This window comes from Neolamprologus multifasciatus, chromosome 17 (genome assembly GCF_963576455.1).
Source record: "Neolamprologus multifasciatus chromosome 17, fNeoMul1.2, whole genome shotgun sequence".
Classification (NCBI taxonomy): domain Eukaryota; kingdom Metazoa; phylum Chordata; class Actinopteri; order Cichliformes; family Cichlidae; genus Neolamprologus; species Neolamprologus multifasciatus.
Genome location: NC_140455.1, coordinates 28038224 through 28056057, shown reverse-complemented (window position 1 = coordinate 28056057; position 17834 = coordinate 28038224). Strand labels below are relative to the sequence as shown.

General features: G+C 41.2%; 1 protein-coding gene across 2 annotated transcripts; it reads right to left on the bottom strand.

Moving 5' to 3' along the window:
• Positions 1-496: 496 nt before the first annotated feature.
• Positions 497-17825, bottom strand: nrf1 (nuclear respiratory factor 1). 2 transcript variants are annotated; one of them, XM_085138410.1, is made up of 12 exons: positions 17711-17825; positions 16057-16154; positions 15771-15915; positions 15151-15265; positions 14890-15016; positions 14327-14467; positions 10377-10535; positions 9227-9442; positions 9019-9117; positions 7599-7756; positions 5838-5959; positions 497-1613 (listed from the first exon to the last, which is right to left on the bottom strand). In XM_085138410.1, the coding sequence occupies exons 2-12, from the start codon at positions 16123-16125 to the stop codon at positions 1453-1455; spliced, it is 1512 nt and encodes a 503-aa protein (XP_084994536.1). In that variant the 5' UTR covers positions 16126-16154; positions 17711-17825; the 3' UTR covers positions 497-1452. The 2 variants fall into 2 exon arrangements, with proteins under 2 accessions (XP_084994536.1, XP_084994537.1); XM_085138411.1 differs by lacking the exon at positions 17711-17825 and having other exon boundaries at positions 9034-9117; positions 16057-16746.
• Between the last annotated feature and the right edge of the window lie 9 nt (positions 17826-17834).

Genomic DNA, 17834 nt, shown 5'->3' with positions numbered 1-17834 from the left:
TGTTTTTTGTAAGGTGACCTTGGGTTTCTGAAAGGCGCCCTTAAATAAAATGTATTATTATTATTATTATTATTAAAAGTAAGCATTGTAACACTGAAAAGCACATTTAACTTTGGCTTTACATATATTATTTGTCATTTTTATGGCTATCTTCAGAATTTGAAATATAAACTATACTGAATCAAATGAATGGCTTGTTATCAGACCTTTACCAAACTTGATGGCATGCTGAAGAGGCGATACAACCATTTGATTCAGCTGTGTTGGAGCAAGGATGCATCTAAAAGCTGCAGGACAGCAGCTGTCGAGGACTGGAGTTGCACACCCCTGCTGTAGGATATCACAAAACCAACCTGCAGATGCCAAAAAGGTTTTATAAAGCTGACTTTTCACATGTATGTTTGATGTTAATATGACAAAATCCACTAATTGTTAGGCTTTTGGATGAAGAGTATAATAATACCCGAGAAACTGGATAAATGGTGAACAGCAGCCATTTTATTGGAATACACAATTTTGGTGAAAGTCACACCAACTGTTACACCTTCATCAAACAGAGTTGATTCTCGGCAAGCATGGTTTTTTTTGTGTGGCAAATCCTTTTGTGGATCACAAATAGTGCAGTTTCTGTCCAAGTATGACCAGCTTCCTGTGACATACAAAGTGATGGAGACCACCGAGTCCTGCGTGACATACAAAGGAGTTCATGTTGCAAATAACACGGTTGCCTCCTCGAATCCATGCACTAGGAAAAAAAAATTATTTAAAAAAATTTGGTGGACAATAAGACTGCGTCAGGAAGTCCTCGCCGCCATCCAGCAGTTAAAAAAAAAAAGTTATCCTGAGTCTTTGCAAAATTTTGGCATGTACTTGGATTACAGTAGAACAAAAAAAGGGGGGGAAAAAACAACAGGGCAAGACTTTCTGGGAGTGTCTGCATCTCAGATGCTGTGTTGTACAGTGAGAGAGTTAGTGAGTTGAGGTGGGAACAGCAATTGTGAATATGGCGAAACACAGGAGTGACTTTCCGACTATGGCACTGAATTCGTCATCCTAAAAACAGAAACAGTTGAGCATGGACAATATAGTGAAAAATCCCAAACAAAGACAAGGGACACACTCAGTGAAACAGGGGTGGCTTTCCTCCCGAGCTTTTTGGTTCATCTTTGTTTTAAGCAAAGGTTAATTGTAAAGAAATAAATACTAAATACTCAACTTCACAGAGCTAAAAAAAAAAAAAAAAAAACCCAAAAAAACAATGCTAAATGGGAAAAATACACCAACAAACGCAATCTCTTTACATAGTAAACACAATGCATTGATAACACACTTCCCCTGCAGATGCACATTTAAAAATATATTTGACATTGTACACAGCATGATGTCTTGGAAAACAGAACAGACAAACAAATCTCCTAGGTGGCCAATCAGTGCTTTCTGCTCCTTCCAAGGTCACTGCTCCAGGGTTACGACCTCCACTGCCTGGCCGTCCAGTGTGACAGTGTTATCTATGCGTGTGGCGACAGGCGCCATTGCAACCTGGACGGGCCGGTTACCCTGGGCAAGGCTGGTGACTACCGTCTGGTACATGCTGACTGGAATCTGGACCAAACCTAAAGGAAAGAAGAGGACAAATTGGACTTAAACACACGCACCAGCATCACTAATACATTTTTTATTAGTTTAAACCAAGTACTTAGGTCACAGGTATGTTAATATTACAGGGAAATCATTCACAGGTGGACACAAGTACCTTTTTTAAATAAACCTATTAGACATTTGAAGATCTTATACTCCTCACTGGTTACCCAATTCTATTCTACTGTCCTCAGAAATCTTGTTTTTGTTTATGATGGCTCATTTAGATGCTGGCTAATTTAGAGCGGGTTGTCTAGTATTCATTAGGTTGGTGATTCAATACCCAGCTCCTGCACCTGTATGCTAAGCGTCCATGGGAAAGATGTTGAACCCAAAGTACCCTCCATGCATTTCCATCTAGGTTTGCAGACATGAAATAGTGTTAAAAATGTGTTTGTGAATGCAGATTGCATTGTTAGATTGCTGTGAAGTTGGGGATTTTAACATGGGAGTCTCTAAGGGACTGACTCTGTTTTTGAGATGCCCCAAAGTGGTCATTTCTCTGGATCCACAGTTTATTTGGTTTTGTTTTTCAACCCCACAGGTTGTCACGCTTAAAAAAAATAAATCAGCTCTTCTGCTAAGAAATTCTGCTTTTACATTCTCTTGCTAGAGGAAATCCTGTTGACGGATTTTATGTTTTACACGGGCCTTTGGGAACCCATCAACTCACGGTAGTTGTTGGTGACAGAAGGCAGACATGTTACAGAGAAGGCATTTCTGAACAATGACCCAATTGAACGTCCTCGGCTTACTTCCCCCATTCCCAGCTCCGTTTGTGTGTCTCTGCCTGCAGGGATTACTGCTGCAGTCACGTGGTGCTCTGCCCCACCCTGCAAGCTGTCACAGTGTCACAGGCAGGCAAGAAGGTCAGCATAGGGGATGGCAGTGGCTCATACCCACTCCCATTACCGCAAGCTTAGATGCTGGATGTTACAGGCAACCACTCCACATTACAAATGAATCACTTAAAACACGTAACCCAGATGAAACAAGGGTGGATATAATTGTAACTGAGAATAAATAACATTTTGAACAAAAACAGAAAACAATTCATTCAATAATAAAAATGGAACTCTGCTGCCAGGTAAGGTCGTAATTGTTGGTCCTCTTTGTGGCCTCTTGCTCACCCCTCTTGACACTTATTTGTGACAGTGTTAAGCTGTGCTAACAATTATTATGAAGGAAACCTTATAGGGAGCGTGGCTTTGGCCTGGCACAGCAACATAGACCTGGGACGAAGTGCAATCTGTAATTGAAGTGCCACTCGAACATTGTTACTTAGAGATGAAGGGTCATGCCTTGTATAGCTGTGTTTATATATGTGTCTTTGTCAGTGTTGGGTTACTACACAAGCCAATCAGCAGTGTAACCTGGCTGGTGCACTTCAAACACCAGTCTTCTCTGCTGTGTAGCACTACAGTGATTAGCGAAGGTCAATAGTTGTGAGAAGGGCTGGATTTGGTAGCTTCGTTAGTTGTTTGAATGAGCTATTACAGCCAAATGGCTCTTTGTGGTTTAGGAAGCAACATGCCAAATAAATAAATAAATCACAAAGCCCGCAGATGTTAGATTTGAATAAGGTGAATCCCCATTATAGGATATGAATGCAGACGTAGCACCTATTTTTGCATTTGCTCAATGTTTTAACAGGAAACTTTCATGATGATGTTATTTGGTTTTCTAAAATAGTTTGGCTACATGAGGTAATGGATACAATCGTTTTGTTGTCAACAGCCTGGCATTTGTTATAGACCTTTAATTGTTATGCAAAGATAAAAAAAAATGAACGCAAACACACCATGTTTCCCAGCTTTGCCTGCTACAGAACCATTGGTTTGTAAAACTCCCACTAACACAAGTCTGATTCGTACTGTGATTTAAACAGAAATTCCATGGGCACACACACACACACACACACACACATACATATATCTATATAAATATAGCAACAGAGCTTGGGGGTGTCTGCTGACAGCTGGTCAAGTGATTAGACTATGGACTGATAATGGAGTGGATCAAAGCTCTTAAGGAGGGCACAAGAGGGACCTCTTCATGCCCCTGGACTAGTGTACATTGTGTGTTGGTGCATGTTTGTGTGTGTGTAATATGTGTATTGTACTGATCAGATGACATAATAAGTAAAAGATTGACAGCTTGCAGGCTACAAAAGGTTTCCCAATTCAATATCCCGATTCGTTTAAATTAACCAGTGAATCAAATTGTTCAACAATAATAAATACTCAGGATGCAGCTTTGACAAAATGTTATTGCTTATGAAACATTAGCCTCATGTTTAGCCTTGAGGCTACTGACGGAACATATCCACGAAATTGTTGTCAGTGCTACTGAGCAAAGAGGGAAGGCTGTCGCTGCAAACTAGCCTAGTCCCAGCAGACACACGGCAATAGCAGCGTTTGCACTATGCATTTACGGAGGGTGAACCTCTAATAGCGTGTCATTAAAAGAAGGGACAAGATGCACACATAAATACACACCATCTGTCACATCAGCACAGAGCAGATTACAATGTGGGGGCTCAGAGGCCTCACAGTTGTTCTACGGGTGGGAAGCTTACACTTAGTAAGGCTAATTAGAAAGGCCATTGGCTGGGGAGCGCACACAAACACCAATGGGTAAAATGTAATTGCACACATTTACTGATTAATTTTTTTTATTCTATTGTAAAGTACACATAGAACACATATTTTAGAAAAATATTCCTCATTCCTTACTGTTTGTCCATGAAAGTCTACCAAGAGGATTTTTTTTAATGTCAAAACTTTCATTTCATTAGGCACACCTGTTCCAATTCAATTTAGATTCGATTCAATTTTATTTTATTAATTTTAATATAGTGCCAAATCACAACAACAGTCACCTCAAGGTGCTGTTCCACTGGTCAAAAACACTAATATCTAATCAGCCAATTATATGGTAAATGGACTGATTCTTATATAGCGCTTTTCTACTCTCCCAGTGTACTTAAAGCGCTGTATACAACATGCCTCATTCAACCATTCACATCCACTCATACAAGCACTTCTAAACTAAAGTGCAAATTAATCAACATTCACACTCATTCACACTCCGATGAACGCATCAGAGGGCAACTTGGGGTTAGTATCTTGCCCAAGCATATTTGGCATGCAGACTGGGGAAGCCAAGGATCGAACCTTCCGATCAGTACCTGATCCGCTCTACCACCTGAGCCACAGCCACCCGTGGCAAGCAACTCAATGTAATCAGGCATGTAAATATGGTCAAGATTATTTGCTAAAGTTGAAATTTAGCATAAGAATGAGAAAGACAGTGACTTTGAGTGTCGCAAGGCTGTGGGTGTCATATTTGCTGCTGATCTACTGGGATTTTCCCACACAACCATCTCTATAACGAGCAAGCATCAGTTCTGAGTAACAATACTTTTTTGATGCCAGAGGTCAGAAGAGAAAGCCAGATTACTTCAAGGTGACAGGAAAGCAGCAGTAACTCAAATAACCACTCGCTGCAACCAAGGTATGCAGAAGAGCATCTTTGATTGCACAACATGTGGACTACAGCAGCAGACGATCACATTGGGTGCCACTTATGCCAGCTAAAAACAGGAAACTAATTCGCACGGACTCACCAAAACATAAGAAGATTGGAAAAATATTTCAGGCTTCTGGTGGTTCGTAAAGGTGTAGGTGATATTTTATTGGTAGTCTCGGGCCACTCATTACCAACTCAGCATCATTTAAACACTGCATGACCACAGTGTGACTATCTTCTGATAAATGAAAGAATCTCTGTATGTGTTTGTTTTGCACTTTTCGTGACAACCATTAATCAGACCTACTGCAGGGCACCTGAGGAAGTATATTGGCAAGGCTGGAGTCATTCCAGAGAGCGGTAATCTAGTCTTTGGGGTCCTCGTAAATAATATAGATAAATTGATTTATGTGGTCGCCAGTATAGATAACATAGTTTATATATAAACCACCACTGTTTGATTGTTTGATAATGTTACTAATGTACCTGTGATTGCATGCACTGCAGTAGTGAGGTAATAACTATGACTTTTCAGACCTTCATTGTCTTTACAGTTCAATGCTGCATACCAAAAAAACACTTGACACCTTTCTTTCTAATTATGTAATTGCTGCAATTTGAGGTGTATTTTATTTTATGTTGCTTCAGTGTTGCTGATAATTGGGTACCTGTGGCATCTTGAACCCCTGCCAGCGCCCCAACAGCAGCTGCCGTCTCTGCCAGGACAATTTGACCTCCGCCTTGTAGTGTGGCTTCTGCCAGCGTCGCTACAGCATGAGCTGCTGCCTCACTGTAACACACAAACACAAGTGCACTATATGTAAAAAAACAAACAAACATATTTCTATACATGCAATTAAAAGTCTGCTCAGAGAGCCAAGGGTTATTAGAGAGATGTGGGGTGAAGACGCAGGAATACACGAGCTATAAGAGGCTTTTCTAGTCTGGACTTACAGAGAATCGGTCACATCACTCCAAAGGACAGGTGCTATGGGTCTAACAAAGCAGTTTTATATACTGGATCTATGCAGCAGAATTACTACCAGCTTATTAGCACACCACTTTCGCAGCTTTATGATAATCAGGCTTGAGGCAGAAATATAGAGAGACAGAAAGAAAGGAAGAGGAGATGCGAGAGCTGAGACAACAGATTCTTGATGATGCAATCAAGTGTACCAGAAACGACACCGTTTTTTTGTGTGTTGTTTCATTGTTTAATATGTGAATTTAAATTGGATGTTTAAGCTTGCTGGGAGTTTTGACCGTGGCTAATAAATGTTGCATCTCAGGTAATATTTAATCGCACAGAAGGAAAACAGTGAGGATAAGAGGCTCTGCACCTCATCTGTAGCTGGAAAACAGACACAAAATGTTCCAGAGACGGCAGAGTGGAGAGCCCAGAGTAGCTCAGCTCAGGTAAACAGCAGGAAGGGAGGGGAAATGAGAAGGAGGGGGTCTCAGGTGGGTGCAGGTAACAAGCCCCAGCGGGACATACCCATACACATCTGAAATGATTGCCAGGACAGGACTGCAGTGAAAAAAAATTCTAACGTGGCAGTATCTAGGTGACTGACTTCAGAAACAAACTGCTGAAAAAAATGTAATTCAGGAAGCGGGTAGCCAAGGGTTAGCTTCTTTTAACTGCGACCGAAGCCTACAACAAACTATTAACCTGCTTCTGTTGTGATCCTACAGGAACTTTAATTTGTGACTATAACAGGACTGAAAACATTTTTTTCTTTTTCTAACACAGCAGCCTAAATGAAGTAGAGATGTAATGCTGTATATTTATACTCACAACATCTCAAATGCAGCTATTTTAGTCTGCTCTTATCTGCGTATCAGCAGGTAAGAGCTGTTAGAACGTGAAATATGTGCCTAACAACTGGTTTAATGGTTCTACACCGTGCATGCTGCTGGTATAAAAGGGTACAAGCTAATTATTTAGATGCTGAAACAGGACAAAAAGTATCTCCAGGGAATCCAGTAACCTGCTCTGACACATTTGTCCCATTTTCATCCAGCTGCTTATAGCTGCCTGTGCATTTATGACATTTTTTATACTTGTCAGTTTTTTTTTTCTTAGTGAAATTAAAACTCGACATGATAATAACATTTTTTTGTTTAAAAGGTTCTGGTGTTTTCTGGTGACAGCACCAAAACTTTCTTCTCTGTTAACACATTTGTAGGCTTAGGCTTAACAACATAGGGATGTTAGCTACTATTACAATAGACTATTTTGTAATTTTTTTTTAACCTTTTTAAAAGTTGTCTTGAGCAAAGTTATTCCAGATCTAAGTTTGCATTTTTTAGTCCTGTCCTTGTACCTGGACCATTTACACTGCATGCACTCCCTTCTTATAGCTTAGAGACCTATTATAATATCTCAGGAAATCACATAACATAATATTCAGCTCTGTCAGAATCACCTGTTCAGTGCCATTGTAACAGTGGCTCCGGGCTGAATCTCTTGGCTAGCAGCGACAGCAGCTTCAGCTAGGGATGCCACTGCCTGCGTGGCCTCCGATGCTTGAGTCGTTTGGATTGTCATCTCCCCGCCCTGCAGGGTGGCCCAGCTTGGTTCCACCTGGAGGAAAAACAAAGTATATACTTAAGTTTACATACACTTATCAGGGGCATGAATGTCATGCTAATTTTAGGCTTCTTCTTCGAGCTGTTCTTTTACTCGGATTAAACGATTGTATAGCAAACATATTTTACATTTTCTCTGTTCCACACAGGGTCAAAATTATACACACAGGCCAAAATATCAACACTCACAACACACTAACAGGATTTGTTGAAAGTTCAACAATGTGTTTTAACTTGACAAGGCCAATTAATTCTTGCTAGTGTTCATTATTTAACTACAGCTGGTAGGAATGACCAATACTCAGAACAATGGGAAAGTCCAAGTAACTCAGTGAAAATCTTAAAAAGGAAAATTGTAGATTTCCACAAATTGGGAAGATCTTGTGGAGCCATTTCTAAATAACTAAAGATTTCATCAGTTCAAATGGTTTTATGCAAGAACAAGTTTTTCCGATTTTCAACCCTTTGCCAACTTGGAAGAACACCCAAACTGTCCCCCCTGATGAGAGGTAATTGTTTGGGATATTCAGAAAGAACCCAGGAACCACCAACGCTCAAGCCTGCCATGAGCTGGAAACTGCTGGAACACCAGCGTCACTGTCAAGCATGATGGTGGTAGCATCATGCGCTAGTGCTATTTGGTAATCAGTGGTACTTGTACATTACACAATGTGGATCGAATAAATAAGACTCCCTCCAAGTTCTTTAAATTAGAACATTTCAAACTTCGACACAGTTGGGTTTTCTAACAGGGCAATGATATATCAAAGCTAATTTTAGAATGCAGAAAACAGGCTGACGACATAAAGCTTTTGTAATGGCCCAACCTCAACCCTACTGAAAGCTTTTGGACCACTAACCAATTTAAATGAACAAGAAGAGTGTTAAATATCCAGCCACGTCTAATGCCAGAAGCTTGCAACGGTAAGCAAAATGTTCTGGTCAAGGTTCAATATGCTAAACTACCAAATATTAGTGGGATATATATGTAATATATATGAGCCTGCATGTATACATTTGGCCCTGTGTGGATTTACACTTCTGAAGTGTAGATGAACATTAGCAATGAAGTAATGAGACTGAGCAAATATTGCTGATATTAGATTGATGGACTTGTGGCTTTAGTTTTGATTTTGTGGTATTATATAGAGTGAATTTTTAAGAGGCTACGTGTGCAGTAAATAACTTAATGTGTTTCAGTATGGTTTTTGATAAAAGAACGATTTCTAGGCCCGTTTGAACGCATGTGGGTGTTACCTCTCCCTCAGTTACCGTTGAGTAGTTAACTTGTGCCACTGTCACACCAGGCAGCTCCGACGCATCCGCAAGAGTGGCAACTGTGTGTCCTGTACCGACCTGAAAACAATACATTTCCACCAAGTGCATTAGGCTCTGTAAAAACACAACAAGAGGGGCAAAAACTCCCACTCAGGAGTATAAAAGCCATGCAGTGAATAAAACGCACCTGGATAAGCGAGACTGTTCCATCTGGATTGTTGATGGTCTGTACCACGGTTTGTGAGGGCACAAGGTGAGCGATACTTTGTGCAGTTGTCAGGTGGTGCTGGGTGGTGGTTGCCGTGGTTACCTGCTGGTCTTCAAAAGCATATAATAGATCCTCACGGCCATGCTGCTTATAGCAGTTCTTCACTATGGTTCGCAACGCCTGCGTCCAAGACACCTGAGGAAGTACAGACACAATTTAATGTCTGCAAAAATTCTTAAGACTGATGACTCTAAGGCATGGTACATCTCTTAATATAATCAGATGGTAAATATGAATTATGTACAATGGGGTTAAATTAAACTGTAATAATGAATAGACATGCGCCTGTTTCCTTTGCTCTAGAGCTATCTCAGAAGATACACAGAAAACACAAAATAAATGACAGAAAAGGTGTCAACAGCTGTGCTGGTTCTACTAAAAGTGCATAGACTTGGCTTACCAGCACCTCTAAAGCCTGTTCTTCTCATGCTATATTAAGAGGAAAAAATAATGAGCTTCAAAGGTGTGCATTAGCTGTAGCTTCATATTTAAAGTGTTGATTCATGAGTTGTAGCAATTTTCCTTGAGGTCTACAAAACAATTTACTACTAAAATTCTGCTATATGTATGCTAATAAAACAAGCTTTCTGTATCTTTTACTCCTTCATATGGTATCTTTGCGTCTTTCTCTGGTATGTTACATCATATCACACCAATCTATCTTAAAGCGACTTGTGTCACTAAGGTAGCAATGATCCAAATCCTAAAGTTGTCTAGGATGGCTTAGTAGTTAGAACTACTGTTCTAAGTTAACCAAATATGGGCATTTCCCAAAATGCCATCAACTGTCTTTAAGGACTGTTATCACTGTCACTGAATTTCACGTGGCAGGTGACTCTTGCAAAGACAAGAGCTCTGCATCTTTAGACACCACCAAACAGAACTAGCTAATGTAACAGAACAGGGTTAAAACACTGTGTAAAAAGAATCTTTCTCATGGGTGTACAATACAACATCTGTTTAGTTTGTTGTTGAGTGATCTGTACTCACAAGCTACATTCATTTTGTGCACTTACAACCAAGTACTCTTTCCCAGCAAAATATCACATTATACTAGTGTTTGTCTTACTCTCTGTTTCTGCTCCTCTGTGCGCACATCACTGCGAACGTTGGCCCAGGGGATGTCGTCGGGCCACCACACTGGCTTGCAGCTCTCTTTACCCCAGCCAGGCTTCCCTCTGCCTGTTGAGTACTTCAACATCTCTGGGATAAATGCTCGCAGCTGTGCCTAAAGGAAAATAAAAGAGGAAAAAAAATGCATGGAAAAAACAGATGATATAGGCAGAAAAATAATGTGCAAAGCTGCAGGGCATACACGCCCTTGAGCAGGCTGCGAGAGGAGTGCATTAGGTACCTGCAGCGTGTGCTGAGGTGGTCAAGGCCTGAAAATAGAAACAGACCTTCTAAAAGGAGAACAATGGGGTCAGGTTTACTAACAGACCAATCTATGGCTATGGCTCCAGCCTGACGTATCAGACAGACACTGTGAGCACATCAGAGGTGATCCAACAGACAGCCTGTTCCAACAAAGGCTCCAGGACACTGAGCAGAGGTATTAACAAGGACGAGACAGTTACTGTTAAAAATTAAAATCGACTGTCAAACAAGGGCACTGCATTAAGTCTGTGCTAATAGGTGCACTGTACAGACTTATTTCTTTATTGTCAACAGACTCTATCAAGACGGTATCAAGATGGGGTGGCTGTAGCTCAGGAGGTAGAGCAGGTCACCTACTGATCGGAAGGTTAGTGGTTCAATCCCTGGCTCCTCCAGTTTGTATGCCAAGGATCCTTGGGCAAGATACTAACCCCAGGTTAGTATGATGCATCCATCAGAGTGTGAATGTTTGTTAGGAAGCACTAAAAGCTTAGAAGAAATGTGAATGTGGCATGTTGTATAGATGTAAGAATCAGTCCATTTATCAAGTGCTTGTCCACCGTTTTGGAATATCTTACAATGAAGTAAAAAGTGCTGATTTTGCAGGTGACCAGCTGGTGAAAATGTTGTTGCGTTAAAAGCTAAAAATCCAAGCTTTATGGTGCATCTAGTTTCTAAACTTGAATAACAGCTGCCTGACAAGGTGAAAAAGCGAGCGGATGTCATTCTTAATATCATCTGATTTGCTTGTTATCGATCGTCTGTATGCATACTTCATGTGCAGTAGTGAGTGGCACGCACACGCACTGCCCATCACGTCGACAGAGCCCGAGCAGGCGCGCGCTTACACTCACTGACATGCCGAGGTGGGGGTTTAGTGCCAGTGTCCTCGGCGTCCCGGTAATATGCAAGCATCACCGGGGGATTATATTGCACAATGAGGCACTGCAGCGTCCGCCTGCCTTGACATCACAAGCTAAATTTGGTTCCGGGAGAAATAAATCCCTCCCTCCTCCCCGTTAGGCCCCCCTTTTCTAACTCACAGTCAAACAGCTCCTCAGTGCATCACGCAAACAGATATGAGAAAATGGATCTTGATAGAAAATGGAGTGTCGGTGCTTCGTGCCAGCTTTCGAACAGCAAACCCTCCACGTAATGGAGCTCCACCAGAGCCAACACTAGCTCAGCAACCTGCATTAACCTGCGAAAAAGCCTTGTAGCAAAATGATTCTCCCATTTACACCTGTGATGATGTGGACGTATGTGGATGTATGTGTGCAAGGCCAGATGGCCAAATTACAGTGGCTAGCGAGTTAAGTGGCATGTTGCCCTCGCACCCACCACCCCACCCCACCCCAATCCTAATCCTCCAAGCAGTGGTCCAATCAGGTTTCAGGAAGGCTGTTATGTTGCCGGGTTCCTGAACCTAACAAGGCAAGGGGGTAATTATGAGCTCAAGCTAGTCGTGGGATCACCTGCTACAGATGCTCCATATATCTGACAGACTAGGGCCTCTGCTTAACCTCATTTGGGATTTCTTCAGCTGTATAAAATTCTACTGCAGATATCCTTTTAGAAGACATGTTTCTGATACGAACTGGGTGTCTCTTCTAAATTAGCTTCCTCTCATCTCATTCCTTGGCCAAGGTTTACTAGCTTTTCCCAGAAGGACTAAACAACTTCCTGTTTCCAACGCGCAGCACACACATATCTGTAAAAACACCCACCCCCACACCTTTCCACCCGGCTTGTCGAAATTGAGTGAGGCAACAGGTTACTCGCGATAATCTCATCCTACTACTTCCAGAAAAACAAGCTCCAACTAACACCTGGCCTCCAAGGATTCATCCGGCACTGGGATTGGCTAACGCGCGCCGAGGGTTGTGGATCGTCTCTGAGGGCCACTGTCATGCTGCCTACTGTGACGATGATCTAGAGAATGCGTCAGCAGCACTGGGACGGCAGAGTAAACAAGCCATGCTCCCCTGGGCTGAAAAGAAAATTCAGGCCTGCGAGTGGTACTAACGCTACGATGAACGGCCTACAATGGCTGCTCTGCTTATCAAAGAGAAGGATTAGCTTTTTCTCCAATAAGAGTTATTTTAAAGGTGATGCTGCTCTTCAGGATGAGAATAAATGCATGACTGCTGAATAGATTAATCAAAAACATCAAAAATGAGCTAGTGGACAACACAGCTACAAATAAGCATTTGACCTTGCTACATGTAGTTAGCTAAGCCCTTCCTCTCACTAGTTATAAGACATAGTTTAAACTTTCGGGTTTGTTAGCGGCTGGTGCCCTCTGCTGGGAGTAGTGTGTGTGTGTATTAGTGATAATTTGTACAAAGGAAAAAGAGAGTAAACCTTAGCACTTCTAGAGAATAGAGAGAAGGCCTTATTTAGATTTCTGCGGGGAAACTTTGTAGAGCCTACAGCATAAATGTAAGTGGCTGAGGTTGTTGTTGGCATTTAAGCTTGTGCTGATGTATTATGTTTTCATTACTTTGTGATTGTGTCCTAGTATTTTTGTGTCTTTTTGTTGTGGTCAGTCAGTTTTGTTTCATTTCGTTTTGTTTTGGCGGGAGGGGGGGTTACATGGATGCAGACTTAAACTTAGAAAAACACATTAAGACAATAACAAAATCAGCTTACTATCACCTCAAGAATATTTCAAGGATAAAAGATCTGATGTGTCAACAGGACCTGGAAAAACTAGTCCATGCATTCATCTTTAGTAGGCTTGATTACTGTAACAGCATTTTTACAGGTCTACCTAAAAAATCAGTCAGACAACTACAGCTCATTCAGAACTCTGCTGCTCGAGTCCTCACTAAGACCAAAAAAGTGGACCACATCAGTCCAGCTCTGAGGTCTTTACACTGGCTGCCTGTCCGTCAGAGGATAGACTTTAAAGTTCTGATGCTGGTCTATAAAGCTCTGAATGGTTTAGGACCAAAATACATCAGTGACCTCCTGACCCAGTATGAACCTTCCAGATCCCTCAGGTCATCTGGATCCGGTCTTTTATCAGTTCCCAGAGTCAGAACCAGACACGGAGAAGCTGCATTCAGCTTTTATGCTCCATATATCTGGAACAAACTCCCAGAAAGCCTCAGATCAGCTGAAACACTCAGTTTATTTAAATCCAGGTTGAAGACTCACTTATTCTCAGCTGCATTTAAATAAAGCACCAAATCTGCACTTAAGCTTAAATTTCAAAACTCACATTTTAACTACTGATTTTATCTACTTTTCAGATTTTATCTGTTTTGATTTTTGATTTTATATACTGTTTTGTTTGTTTGTTTGTTAGTTAGTTAGTTAGTTTGCGTGTTTTAATCAATTTTAAATCATGCTTTTTATTTGTTTTTGTTTCTAATGTCTCTGTAAAGCACTTTGAATCACCTTGTTGTTGAATTGTGCTATACAAATAAACTTGCCTTGCCTTGCATCCCTGGACGTAAAGTTGATAGTTTCAGCAATCACCCTCCAGGAATTTGCTGACAATTCCTATACTGATTTTATTGTCCCTTAAATTGACATGATGATTGTTATTCTCTCACTGATAAATTCAAGTTTGCAGTTAAGACGTAGCTACGGCGTAGATTCCCCACTAAAGAATAAATCCGCAGTAAGCCTTACCTGGGTCATCTTATCCACAGAGACGGGGATGCCATCAATTGTGAGCGGGGGCAGCTCTGAGGCGAGTTCTCCACCTGCAGGGGCATGTTCAGCCAGGGCGTTCTCCAGGTCCTCCAACAACATGCTCTTATACTTTCTTACCTAGTATCCATGAAAGATACATCACAGTGTGTCAGCCTGAGCTCTTAAGAGTGATAGCAGGTTTTAAAAAATCACTGAAGAAAACATTTGCTAGTAGATACCTGGACAAAGATAAGTAACTGCATGCCGTTTTTGGTTATGTTATTAAGACAAAATCAATATGGCCTTTAATAAATTATTATTAGCTATAAAATTATGAGTATTTTTAATACATAAATAGCTTTTAGGAGGAAAGATGTAAAGCAGATTCAGTTGATCTAACATGCAGTGTATACTTATGACAAGGGAAACACTGCAAACGCGTGAATGACTGAGAGGGCTTCACTGAAATAAATGAAGGAGACCACTGAGGTTTGGTGTGATGGTAAATTTCACTGTGTTACAAACTAATGCTTTCTACCTGCTCTATTTATGAGACTTACCACATTCTCCAGAGGAGCAGCACCAAACACCTTGAACACAGGGTTGGGTTTGGAGGGGGAGATGCACAACACTATGGCTTGTTGACCCACTCTAGTGGTGTACTCATCCAACGTGGCTCGCAGTTTCCTGTTAACAAACACCATCCTTTACTTCTGTGTTCAGATTAAAAGCTACAAAGCACAACAACAATTCTACCCTAGGAGCTGAGTGAGGGATATTTTGGTCACCGTAGCTGCTAACAGAAAAGCTATTAGATCCACCTGAGCAGACGAGTCTGCTGTCTCTTACGGATGGAAGGGTTGGATTCAAAGATATGAGGCCTTTTTCTTTTCTTCCCAGTTGCTACAGCAGCAGCAGCTGCCATACCCACTGGCCCTGAAAGAAAGAGGAGGAGGAGAGATTTTACCAAAGGTAAAAAGAGACAAAGTATTTTCCTTCTCTGATTTGAGCTTTTAAAGCCCATGTGGTTGTTACTGTTTATTGTTCGTTCTCTTTTTTTAATATAAAATATGTCTTTAAAAAGACCTGAAATAGCATTTCACCGATTTAATTTCAAATCATGTCAACTTTAAGGGATAAAGATGGAAAAAAAAAAAAAAACATGGCAGAGGCTTGACAAAGGCAACACTGCCTACACAACTAATCCACTGGCGCCACCTGTTGCTCAATTGAAAGCATTTTGCTTAAATTATGGCGTCATGGGATTTACCAGGCTTGTATAATTAATCACAGATGCTAAGAAGAATAAAAATAAAAAATGGTCTGTTGTAAGGAGTTGACTGTCTAATTTGCCACAAACTTTGCAACCTTAATAACAATTATAAACATAAGTCTACAGGTCGTGAAGCACTTCTGCTTGTTGCTGCTGCTTTAGACTCACCTGCAGCAGCCAGGTGAGCTGTGACCTCATCAGTGCCAGCCGAGTTGAGGATGTCTGTGTCATCATAAGGATCGTCATCTGGCGAGGAGGTCGAGTCTTCCTCAGCGCTCATCATGGATGTGTCAGTCAAGGTGGTCACATGTACCTATACACGAATCAATGAATGAATGAACCTGGGACTCGCACTTTAGTGGGCCGTTAAGATTTCTGATCTTTAACAAGATGAGTGATTAATATCAGTAAATTTGTTTCTAATTTACACCATTTATTATGTTTGTAAATGCACCTGCTGGCTGACAGCGCTAGCCTCAATGGTGGTCATGTGCTCTGTCTGGTGAACGGAGTGCTCATCCATTATCAGCCAGCTGGTCTACAGTACAGTTACTGAGGAAAGAAAGAGGGAAGTGATAAAAGTACATCAAATTTAACGAATAATGATATGTTATCCTAACAAGACAATATGCTGATATTTATTTATACACTTAAATTAATTCATATGCACCAAGAATTTGGAAGTGTTACGATATTTCAGACAAAACTGTGACCATGCACAGCTGCCACTGTCATTTATTTTTACAGGGAGAGTTGTCTGATGAAGATGCTGTGGTGTCTTTGTGTTTGTGCTTAGTGCACCACTGCCGCTCTGCCTCCAGAGGACGTCATGCTGCATTAATAGGGAATTTCATTTGGAAGAGTATTGTCTGAAAAGAACGTTTCATTTTTTTCACTCTTGTCTGACTGTACCACTTTCATTCTGCCCATAGAGGGCACTTATGTTAGGTGTTACAGGTGATGAATTCGGAAGATGTGCATCCACCCAGTAATAGATAGCTTAGCACAACTTAGATACAAATCACAATTTAATGTCCAACTAAAGGGTCTTTAAAATTGTTGTCACAGTATGGGAAACTCCATATTAATTTGGAAAACTGGATATGTGAGTATGTGGAATTACACTGTAGTGTGGCTGAGGAAAAATAAACATATATTGCACACTAACACACACAAATGCTTATGTTCGCTCCAAATCAATCAACTTACAGCGTCTAAAAGGTTTATGAATAAATGAAAGGAGACAGTTTCATGTAGATAACCTGCTTCATTGATACAGTGCAAAGATGATTTATAGAATAGTTTTATAATCATGTATCTGCACACACTGTTTTAACTTTTACAGTGGCCTACAAGAACGTCTATACTGCCCCCCCACCAAAATAAGAAATAAAATAAAATAAATAAATACATAAATAAATAAAACTGAAATTCAGGTCATTCATTTCAGTCTAATATATTTATTGTCAGCTGCAGTACATGAAGTCTAGACACTGAGGAGATCAGTGATGCACGAAACGCACAATTCCACAAGAATGTGTATGTGTAACCAATTTAGTGACCTGCAACCAGCTTAATTTTGCACAGCACCGGATAAAGAATTGATCGTGCCAGACACTGGTGTACAGTTAGCCGGATCTGCCGGTCTACTGTCAACGACTGCTTCACTGAGCTAAGCTAGCAATGCCCTACATTCAGCTAATTAGCTGCCTAGCTAACCATTTGGCGGTATAAAGCCGGTCGTCTAAAATAACACGAATTCTGCCAACAATTTTCCACGTTCAGACACTAAACAAAGCGATTACAGGGCGCAGTGAAAGCCATCGTAATGCAGCAGCTAGCACGAAACCCGCGCAAAAGAAATCACACAAAAACATAGCTCTATAACAGGCCCGGGCCTGTGGGCTCATCCTCAGCTATTCTTCTCTCTCCGAGGTTGAAGTCGATACGCGCCTAGATCACGATTCCCCCCAAAAACAGATTTAAAATACAATCCGACTCCAGTCAACATCTAAACAATCTGCATCGTTCACCCCAACGCTGCCGGGTTCGATGATGCGGCTGCGCCGAGGCTGAAATAGATGGAGATTGCGCGGTAGGGCACTAACCTCAGAGCGGCTGCGCTACTTCGGGCCTGCGCCGTACAGCGGGGATGGAGCCGAGCTTTAATGGAGGACAGAGGGGAGCCAGCACCAAACACAACTAACAGACCGCACACAACAGTGAACTGCA

Excerpts from the sequence above, each read along its gene's own strand:
- nrf1 (XM_085138410.1), bottom strand. The coding sequence starts at position 16,125 with ATGGATGAGCACTCCGTTCACCAGACAGAGCACATGACCACCATTGAG. Across the intron at positions 15,017-15,150 it reads CAGCAGACTCGTCTGCTCAG|GAAACTGCGAGCCACGTTGG; the intron begins GTGGATCTAATA and ends GTTTGTTAACAG. Across the intron at positions 10,536-14,326 it reads CTGTGGATAAGATGACCCAG|GCACAGCTGCGAGCATTTAT; the intron begins GTAAGGCTTACT and ends ATTTTCCTTTAG.